Source organism: Poecilia mexicana, unplaced genomic scaffold (genome assembly GCF_051168715.1).
Source record: "Poecilia mexicana isolate PSO_F unplaced genomic scaffold, ASM5116871v1 scaffold_22, whole genome shotgun sequence".
Lineage (NCBI taxonomy): Eukaryota > Metazoa > Chordata > Actinopteri > Cyprinodontiformes > Poeciliidae > Poecilia > Poecilia mexicana.
Window position 1 is genome coordinate 3,527,335 of NW_028263391.1, and position 10,974 is coordinate 3,538,308.

The 10,974-nt window shown below is 38.5% G+C and overlaps 1 protein-coding gene across 1 annotated transcript; it reads left to right on the top strand.

Moving 5' to 3' along the window:
* Positions 1–5,489: 5,489 nt before the first annotated feature.
* Positions 5,490–10,398, top strand: foxi2 (forkhead box I2). Its single transcript, XM_014972333.2, has 2 exons — positions 5,490–6,340; positions 7,857–10,398. The coding sequence occupies exons 1-2, from the start codon at positions 5,737–5,739 to the stop codon at positions 8,450–8,452; spliced, it is 1,200 nt and encodes a 399-aa protein (XP_014827819.1). The 5' UTR covers positions 5,490–5,736; the 3' UTR covers positions 8,453–10,398.
* The last annotated feature ends 576 nt before the right edge of the window (positions 10,399–10,974 follow it).

The window sequence follows — 10,974 nt, forward strand, 5'->3', positions numbered from 1 at the left end:
GTTGCTGGATGGTAGATCTCGAGGACTGGACTTGGGCATCCCTGCTCTCGGAGAAGGACTTCTACACCTTCTAGTGCTATCGTTCGTTCCAAATGGTTTTTGTAGAACCATTTGGAGGTCTTTTCTTTTGAACGATGCTCTTTTAATTTGTTTTTTTTTTAATTCAACTTTTAAATCATATTTTCAGAATGTGACAAAATAAGACAGGAAAAAAAAAACAGAAAATCTATTTTCAAACACCTAACAAAAGAGTAAGGCATATGTTTAACAAGTGAGACAAATAAAAACTAAAATAAACTATTAGTATTAATTTTAATATCATATATTTCAAATCCAGCTGAACGATCTCAAAATATCTTGAAAATTATCTGATTAACATGTTAACTTAGCTAACATAGCTCTGTTAGCAACATGCTAATGTAGCTTGTGTCTGTTTGGTTAGCAAGGCTAATTGGCTAGCTTGTCTCTGTTTGTTAGATCACTGCAGTTTAATTTCACAACTGGAGAGTTTCCATACTTAACAATAGCATTGCTTTTGCTTTTTACTTTTTTGAAAACTGTTTGTTGGTAAATGAAGGTGACCAACTCAAAGGGAACTAATTCCTTTGTTCATTTTATTGTCTATTTGAAAAACTATACTTTTTACATGCAACAGTGTTCTCTACTGTTTCTGGCAGGTTCTATTATGAATCTGAGGTAAGTATTTGTTCATGCAAGTCTGACAGTTTTGTTTGTTTTATTTCATCTCATGTTTAAAACTCTGGTCCTCTATGGCACTGTTTATTTGAAATCATTTGACTGAAATGAACTGCAGGTTTATTATATTAAATGGACACATAAATAACTTTTTTTGTGTCCAATTTTTACATTTCTTTTCTTACTTTCGATTTTGATTACTATGTCTAAGAATGAAGTGAAACTTTGGAAAAGTTTAAGACTGGTAAAATGTTGTTTAAAAACTACTTTGTTGCCCTCAAGTGTGGGCTAATTGGCTACTTACTAAATAGCTTATTTAGCATTCTAGCTACCTGGCTACAACCCTAGGTATAGAATTTCAGCTACCTACTATTAAATCATTCTGCCCATGGTTTTTTATAGAACAATGAACAGAATGGTTCATGGTTCTAGTCGGAATGCTAAATAGCTAGGGAGCGACTTGGCATTCTAGATGCCTAGCTAGAATGCAATACTGCGAAAAACTGGTCAGTTAATCTTTGTGTACATTAATTACAAGTGTCAAAGCAACAGAAATAAGACCTGTATTTCTAGTAGACTATCTGCTACCAAATTGTAATAAATAGTCTGACAAAAAGCTCTAATCACCCGTAGTTATCGTGACATTGGAAGTCTACTTTAATCTTGGCCTCTTTTGGACTAGCCTTTAGCTTCAGCCTAGGGTAGCAACTAATCTGTATTCATAATATATGAAAATGTCAAATGATGACAAGACCAAGTGCTTATGTGTTTTTAAAAGGTAATTTAGTATGTTAGCCATCTTTCTGTGCTAGTAAATGTCGACAGTGTTCCACAGCCCCGCTTTCACACACCAAACAAGTCATTCAGTTCCATGAAGACATGTGCTCGTTTTCCACTGGCTCTACTAGACCTGGCTCCACTTTACCCAGTCCGCCTTCAGATGCTTTCCACTGCTGCTTTTTTCCGTCAGGGCCAAGTCGATACTGAGTGTGATGTAAGCTTTGCTGTTGTTCTCTGATTGGTCATCATGGTCAGATGTAAGCGTAAATAGAGAGGAAAAACAACGGCAGCCACTGGAGGTTGGCCTGGCCTTCGTCACCTCGGTGTTACAGGACACATGGTGAGGTTTTACTTAGCTTTACATGCAAGTACCTAAAAGTTAGCTAGTATTTGTGTGTGTGTTCTCTAATCTCGCAGCGAACCATAAAACAGCAGCTGTTAATGTAAGTCAATTCTCGCTGGTTTAACATTGTAAAAGAGCCGGGTTGCTGAGCATGAATTGAGCGCTGTGTCCAGTGCCTTGTATTCAACTGGTCTGTCCTTTACACACAGGGGCGCAACTACATATTATTCAGATGGATGTGGAATCATAAATCGCCCCCCCACCCCCAAAGGAAGATACATAAGGGTGAAGGAGTGTAGAAAACATACGGTCGCTCTATCCGTATGAGTGACCGTAAAAAGTAACTACTTAGGATGTCATCCAAGAAAAAAATAAAGGATAGACTTTTCAAAGTCACGTCCACCTTTTTATCCATTGATTTTAAATGTTGGTTCTCATACGATGTCTTTAACAAGCATGTGAATCTTCAGCAACGTTGCCCCCTCTGCTGAGCTGCATGAGCTGCCATATCTTTCAAGAGTCACAAAAATCAGACATGTTCTATAATAATAGTTCACAACATCTGAACAAATGTGAAGTCTTGCTTGGAAAAGTAATAATTGGAAAAATAATTATTGCAAAAGCATATTTATGCCGCCCCCCTTGCTCCTAGCAGCGCTGCTCTATGATTGATTGTATTAGCGATTTCCGGTGTTATTACAGCAGGTGCACCAAATGTCTGGTTTGGTACCTCATCATATTTAGTTAAGTGTATTTTAAAACTACCAAGTTTAGCCTAGACCTGAATTACGTTCATGAAGGATCCGATTTTTTTGAACGGCTCTTTACCATTAACAACAGGACTGGAGTCTCTGTTAGTGAGAGCCGTTCTTTGTTTTTTGGTTGTTTTTTTTGCTTATAATGCTCTGCACACACCGCAGTAGCTCTTCACTGTCTGTGTCCGTTTATTTGAGTGTGGTGTGCATTTGTGTCAATTCCCACTGAGTCATTGCCAGTAGAACCTTTCACTGCAGTTGCAGCTGTAAGTCTTTTGGAGTCTACCAGCTTTGCACACCTGAATATTGAAAATTGTTGTCCACCCTTGTTTGCAAAATGGCTCAAGCTCAGTCAGACTGAGGAGTGAGTATGTGTAAACATCCATTTTCAAATTTTGCCACAGATTTTCAGCTGGATTTATGTCTGGACTTTGATGTTTTACCATAAATAAAATGTGACCTAAATCATTCTGTCGTAGCTCTGATTGTATGTTTAGGGTCATCGTCAATGAACCTCCATCCTAATCTCTTGCAGCCTCTAATAGGTTCTCTACCAGGATAGACCTGCATTTAGTTCCATCCAGTTTCCCATCAACAGGAAATAATAATAATACAAAAGAAGTAAATCTTTCAAGAAAAAATGAAAAATCTTCAGAAAGGCTGAAGAGGTTTAGTCAAGATTACTTGAAAAGATTTACAAAAGAGTCTGGCTCCTTGTAAGCAAAACACAAAGAGCAGTGTAAGATTTAAATCTTTGCTGTCATGTTTGTTAAGACATGAGACCATAGTGCAAGTAACAATCAAAGAACCCCAAAACATAGCTTGAGATGTTAATTTGTAAATGTGTACAGCAAGATGATTCTTTGAGGAAAACGGCAGCAGTCCATGTCAACGTTATAGGAAGAGGCAAGTTGTTAATGTCTGAGATCTGATAGATTGATTTTGAAATGAAGAAGAAAAGGTTTTGTGCTGATTGAGAAGGGGTGGTGCTCCAGGAGGAGGCTAGCATATCCGCAGAAGTTGAGGTTGGCAGGGTTTGTTGCCGATTGTCTCTTTGTCCTAATTTTATGTTGAAGGGACGGAGTGATTAACGGTGGATAGGCGAGTGAGTCAGGGGAAACCCGGGATGGTGGTTCTACAAAGGTGGCCAGAGGAGCAGTAGGTGTGTTTCCATTGATCATATAAATTCACAATTTGACATTTCGAAAATAAATTTGCTTAATGGAAACCCGCCGATGAAAAGTTTTGGCGCTAGGATGAGGAGCAACACGAGTCACATGATCAACAACAGGATGTTGCCGCTGGCTCAAACCACAAAGAAGATGGGAAGTAGTTGGAGGATCGTGGTGTGGCATGGTTAATAACTTATCATGTGAAGTAACTTATTTACATTTGATTTTAATTGCGAAATTGTGGTTTTTTGACATTAACAGAATATTGACAAAGTTTTGAGCATGTTTGTAATGGAAACGCAGGTAGTGAGGAGAGTTGTGACGGAGTCCTGGGTGAAGTTCTCCTAACCGATGCACAGAGGAAGCAAAGTACTGCAGTCCAGGAATGTAATGACAGCAAGAAAATGAAACATTTTTGAAACAGAAAAATGAGTGTCAGAAACTTAAGGCACTTTTAGACACCAGAAGTACAGAGCCTGTACTTCTGTTTTGGTTTAATGCCCCAAATCTCATGATACACGGCTCCTTCATCCTATGCTTAATACGGTGCAGTTGTCCTGTCAGTTTAGCAGAAAAGCACACCCAACCCATGATATTTCCACCCAAAACATGATATTTCCACCCCAATGCTTGGGGTAGGGTTGGTCTTCTTGAGATTAGTCTTCTTGGAGGAAGAAGGTCGAGATTGTGCTCGACCTTCTTCTTTTGGAGTTTATCCCAAAAAGTTCCATTTTAGTTTCATCTGATCACATACTTTTAGTTTCCTGTGGGTTCGTAGTTTGTTTTTTTTGCAGTAGTGACCTCTACAGATGGGCTGCTTTCTTTTGTCTTTTTCTTGTCAGAAAGTTGTAGATTTTTAGCTTGCTAGCTGTCCTAGCTGAAAGCAGCTTGATAAATTTGACTGGCAGCCAATCAGAAAGATGAGCATAGCAAATAATACTTCAATAAATTATCTTAACTTATATTTTATAGTAATGATTGAAAAACAGATTAAATTTTATGATAAAATAAAAATTTAATAAAATTTTTATTTTTGTGGGGTTTTTTTTCCTCATCTTTCCAAAATTATGTGTCCCTAAAGCAACCCTGGTGCTCCTCATGGGGCAGCAACCCCCACTTTGAAAAACTCTGTTCTAGATGGTCATTGGCAAACTTCACATGGGCCTGGTGTGTGCTGCAGAATTTTATTCCTCGAAGGAAGAATGCGTTACTATGGTAACCTTTGAAACTGTGGTCCCAGCTCCCTCCAGGTCATTAATCTTTGATCTTGCCCGTGGTGGACAGGTTGGTGTCTTTTATACAGGTAACAAGTTCAAACATGTGTGATTAATTCAGGTAATGAGTGGAGGACAGGATTACATCTTAAAGACAAACTAACATATCTATCAGAGCCAGAATTCTTGCTGATTGGAAGGTGATCACATAATTAAGCTAAATGGCTCTGTAAAATAATTCATTTTTAGATTTCTATTCTGTCTCAAATGGATGAGGTGTACCAAAGGTGAAAATTAAAGACCCCTCCATTCTTTGTAAAACTTGAAAAATCAGAGTGTGTCAGATACTTATTCTCCCCAGGCCATCCCACTGTAATGACCTGGAACATAGAAATCTTCAATTAAAAGTCCTGAAGGCCACATAGCCCTTTTTGTCCGGTGTTGTTTGTTAGCTGAGGTTAAACGGTCACAGCATCCTCCTCTTTGAAAAGTTTCTCTCAATGAATTTTATTAAATGAAGCCACTGACCTACTCTCAGCTCAATGAGTGTATAACCACACCCTCTGGGCTCTCTATTGGTTGTTAGGAGTTACTGGGAGTTCTCCACAGTCTTCATGTGGCCGCTCTCCAGGGTTCCCCCCCTCCCCCCACCTCCCTTTTAAAGCTTCTAAAACCTGCTTCACTCTTTCTGACACTTGTTGCAGCTGCACGCGCATCATCGAGAGAGTCCACCCGAACCGCTTCAGCTTCTCCTTTGGGATTTCCCGCGGGGAGTGATGAACTCCATCGACCCTCAGTCCCATCACCAGCACCACACCTCCCCTACCGTCGGCTCTCTTCCACATAAAGGCGCCCAGGAGTCCCCGGACATGGCAGCTGCGGTCTATTGCGACAACTTCAGCAGCGTGTACCACCAGCAGAGCCTCCAGGGCGCTCAGCGACCCGCCGGCTACGGCCTCGGGGACTACGCCTCCTCCCCGAACCCGTACCTGTGGCTCAATGGGCCGGGTGTGAACTCCTCCGCGTCCTACCTGCACGGCAACAACCCGACGCCGTTCATCCCGCCCTCCTACGGCTCGCAGCGGCAGTTCCTCGCCAACTCACCTGGATTCGGAGGGCCCGACCTAGGCTGGCTGTCCATCGCCAGCCAGGAGGAGCTGCTGAAGCTGGTCCGGCCGCCATACTCCTACTCCGCTCTCATCGCTATGGCTATCCAGAACGCGCACGAAAAGAAGCTGACCCTGAGTCAGATTTACCAGTACGTGGCTGACAATTTCCCTTTTTATAAGAAGAGCAAAGCCGGCTGGCAGAACTCCATCCGGCACAATCTGTCTCTGAACGACTGCTTCAAAAAAGTCCCGAGGGACGAGGATGACCCAGGTAACCTAAACACCTTGGAAAGGGTTAGAAATATTTAGGTGACGCCTTAAGTGTATGGAAGGTCAAACGTGCCACAGTTCAACAAATAAATAATCAAAAATGTCACGATTTGAATAAAATTGTGAATAGAGTTAACATTTTATTTAGTATTGTTAGTATTTTTTACAATATGAATGATTGTAATGCTAAATTAGCTAATCTGGCATTTAATGTTTCCTCCCCTTTTTTAAATGTAAATTTATCAAAATAAAGCTAATATAGAATGGCAACAAGTTAGAATTAAATTTGCACTAAAAAATCACACACATTTATAAATTAATTATTTTCATGGTTCTTTTTTATTAAAATTATCACTGGCTTATTGAATGTTTAGTAACATCTAAACTGTTAACCTGCACAGCTTGTCAGTCCGGTTGTTTTCATGCTTTGCTGTTGTATGGGACAATGGAAAAACTAGATTGTAAAGTAATTTTATTTATTTAAAAATGTATAGTTATATGGTTCAGATTTAAGTATTTATTGAAATGTTGTACTGTTGGCCCCCCATGATTGTGGAATTACCCGTGAGGAGCCACTGAACTGGATTTTCTTTAAAGTGAAAAATAAAAAATAAAAAAAACAGCCCAAACTTACAAAAGGCCTTTGCATTCAGAACAAACTACTAAATAATTTTTTTATATCAAAAATAGCTTGGTTTATAATCCTTTGTTACAATGTCAAAAGAAACAACTTTTACAGTTAATTTAGATCAGTTAAAAATACACTAAGACAAGTGTAAATACCAAAGATTCTGTTTTTGTATAATTACTAAAAAAAAATTATATATTGCATGGGTAGCATTAAAACCTTCATAGAATTAGCTTTGTTCCCCCATCTTTTAATTTGAAATACCTGCAAATAAAGATAAAAGGGCAAAAAAGACTTAAGTATATGTCAAAATTTGTAGAACATTTAAGAAATAAATATACAAAGATCAGTACCTATGACAAAAGTACTAATAATTCTCAAACATTTATAAAAAGAGAATTTACCAGTTTCATCTTAAAATCAAAATCTGACAAAAGTTGTTGGATGTATTTTCAAGAAACTTTATAAAAACATGATTTCCCCCCAGAAAATTACTTAAGATGTAAAGTAAGAATTTGTCTAATTTTTCCAGTATGTACACAACGATACAAATTAGATTTTAATCATCTCTTTCAAAAAGAAATGCATTTATGAATGAAATTAGGAAGAAGGGAACAAAGTTTCAACAGTTTTTTTTTGTTTGTTTTTTGTGTTTTTTACCTTTTTTTAAAGTTTATATTACATGTACTTAAAGTTACATCTATCAATTTTTATTTATTTATACTTAATTAAATTTATATTTTCTGAAGAAAAAAATAAAAATCCAAGATATTATTCCATGTCTTGGTAAAAAAAAAAAAAAATCTCACTTGACATATTTTAAAGATTAAGGTTTGCATGCAGAGAAAATAAATGACAAATTATTTTATTTTCCTAATCTTCTTTGCAGGAAAAGGAAACTACTGGACGTTGGACCCCAACTGCGAAAAGATGTTTGACAACGGAAACTTCCGGCGGAAAAGGAAACGACGGTCAGACCCAAGCCTTTCCGGGGGAGCTGCTGCGGCCGCAGCCACAAAGCTGGAGGACGGCCGGCCGACGGCGGCGGGCCCCATGAAGGCCTCGGACAGCCCCCAGCTCCTGGGGCCTTCCTCCCCGGAGATGGAAGCCATGAACGAAAACCACAAGAGCTCGTCGTCGTCGCCAGCAGGGCTGGCCGCCGCCGCTCCGTGTTTCAATAACTTTTACAGCAACATGTCGGCGCTCGGCTCGGGGGCCCCCGGCCGACAGGGGTCCCTCGGACTGGTGAACGAGCTGTCGAACAGGAACATAACGGCTCTGAGCCCGTACCACCCCGGCGGCGGCAGTGGCGGTGGGCAGGAGGTGGGGGCGGGGCCTCCCGACCACGGCGAGGGCTTGCATTTTAACCGGGGAGTGTACTACAACACGTTCGGCGGCGGGCAGAGCGGACAGTTCAACGCTCACTTCTACAACAGCTTCAGTGTGAACAGCTTGATCTTTCCCAGGGACGGGACTGAGCTCTAGGGGGACAAGGCCTCACCTGCTGGAAGACTCTCTCAGAGAATCCCACTCAGAATACGCATCAATACTCGATACGCTTCATATTTCCCACAGAGAAGTCACAGCATAGACTGAGCTGGAGTGTCTGATTATCATCAGAGAGCAGAAAAAAATGCAAAATAAAACAAAACAAACAAAAAAAAATCTTCTCCTTTCACTTACACCTGAGCACCTTTTTCAACTAAACTTCAATATTGTAACATCAAAAAGTAAAATATTTTATAAACTTAAATTGATTTTTTACAACCATATTTAAAGTTGAGCCCAAACCTTCACAGTTCTATAGGTTTTTCACCACAAAAGGGCTTGTTCATCACTAACACCAAGCTGCCAAAGTTGCCTATGTGACGCCAACAATACCTCAGAATGACAGTCATTTATTACAGTGGCCCTCCAAGGGTTTGTATTATTTTGTTAAACAAATGCAGTTATGCTAATATGTTCACTCATATGCTTGCCTTATGAACCAGGACCAGCTGAGATTTTGGGAAGTTGCGGTTTCAAAATCGTTCCTACAATTTAAGTCCTTTAATGACATGGCAGAAAAAGCGCTGACAAGATTTCTCACGGTTTTCATAGCTGCCCCTCCCCAACATGCTGCTGCACACTGCTCGTGAGCAGGCTGAGAAAGGAAACGCTGTGCTTCTCCCAAGTTTTACAAAAAGAAAACTTCTTGTTGCTTGGAAATAAAATAAAAACTTGATAATCACTGTGGGAACTGAAGTAGCATCACCCACTACGCTTATTAACAAAATGCTGTTGGAAAACTTCAGTTAGTTTGTTCATCGGTAAGCTGCAGACTCAATACCCTGCTGAATTATCTGACCAATTACCCAGCTTGCTGTTCTTTTGTTGCTATGTAACCATAACACCTAAAACTTGATATTCTGTCCGATAAGCACTTAAGAACTACTGCTAAATTTATCAGATTCTTAATCTCCAACTTGTGAAACAAGATCAGAATAAATGTCTGCAGCTGCATTTCCATTATGTGTGTAAAACTTTTGATATTCTGCTAATGTTAAAAAAACACAATTTTGTAATTAAATAAGAAATGCATTTAAAATCACACGTGAAGAAGTTTGTTCACGCGATATGTCTTAAAAAAAATGGCGGCGACGGATGTAAACAGTTACATGCGATTTATTTATAGTGGAGCCAGCTGTGCATCGTCCAAGGAGGCCAGCTCCTATAAATTAGTGGGTTTCTGCTTTATAAAAACTGCAAAGAAAAAGTGTTTTTACTGCAGTTTTGCAAAATGCATTAATTTTGATACAGCTAAAAAGAAAAAAAAAAACATACAGAATCTTGCCGTATTTATTTCCAGAACTAAACTTTGCGCAATTTTAACGCCAATTGAAATGCAGCTACAGACATTATTGCAACAGTGACAACTGATGTGTTATTTAAGCACCAGTAGGACTAATTGTTTTCTGATTTAAGTAACAGCAACTACATCATGTTTTACATTTGTTGTTGTTTTAAACTCCTCTGTAAATACTGTGAAACTGTGGTACTCGCGCTAAATGCTGCCCGACCAGCCAATCCCTGCTGCCTTGTTTCTGACGTCCTCCATGTTGACTGATAGCTCAGCACTGTGGCTTGTGGAAACAGACGTGGACCTGATAGATGTGTATTTTTGTAACATTTTTTGGAAAAAAAAATACTTTTTGGGAGTATTTATGCTATTTATGTTCATAGGCATTTTCTACTGTTTGTCCAAAAAAAAAAAAAAAAACACTGCCTGATTAAATATGCAAATATTAGCTTCCAGGATGCAGCAAAAAAAACAGCATCACTAAAAAAAAACACAGATTTTATTAATATACGGTATCTGTAAACAATATATTCTGTCTTGTTTATTTTCCTCAGGATTCAGTTTGACAATCATTAAATGGCTTTTATATCAATTATTGACATTTTGTTTTGTTTTTACTCTTGATGAAATGCATCACACAATCATACTAAATAAAACTGATCTAGTTTCTAATGCATTTTACTTGTATATACATATATATTATTAGGGCTTTGCCAAAAATGTAATGTGTTGCTCTATTTCATATCAGTTCACACAGAATACAAACAGAAAAACAAAATCATTCTTGTTTCTTGTATTCTCACAACTTTACTTATGTTTACATATCAGCATCTTTCATATTTTTTAAACATTTGCATTAAAAAAAAGCTAAACCTGGTGTTATGAATAAAATTAATTTCTTTATAATTTGTTTCCTATATTTTATTTTAGAACACTAGAGATAGGCACCAGCACCCCTCACAACCCCACTGGGGTTAAATGAGCATAGATGGATATTTTGTTTTAATAAGTTATGTTTTAAGTGGTTTTTTTGTTTGTTTGTTTGTTTTTTACTAAATTTGCCAAGTCTAACTCTAAAAATCATTAATCATTGTTTTGTCGATTGAAAAGCATATGAACAAAGTTTTTCTTTCAGATTTTCTATTTTGACTTCTGAGACTGTAAGGTC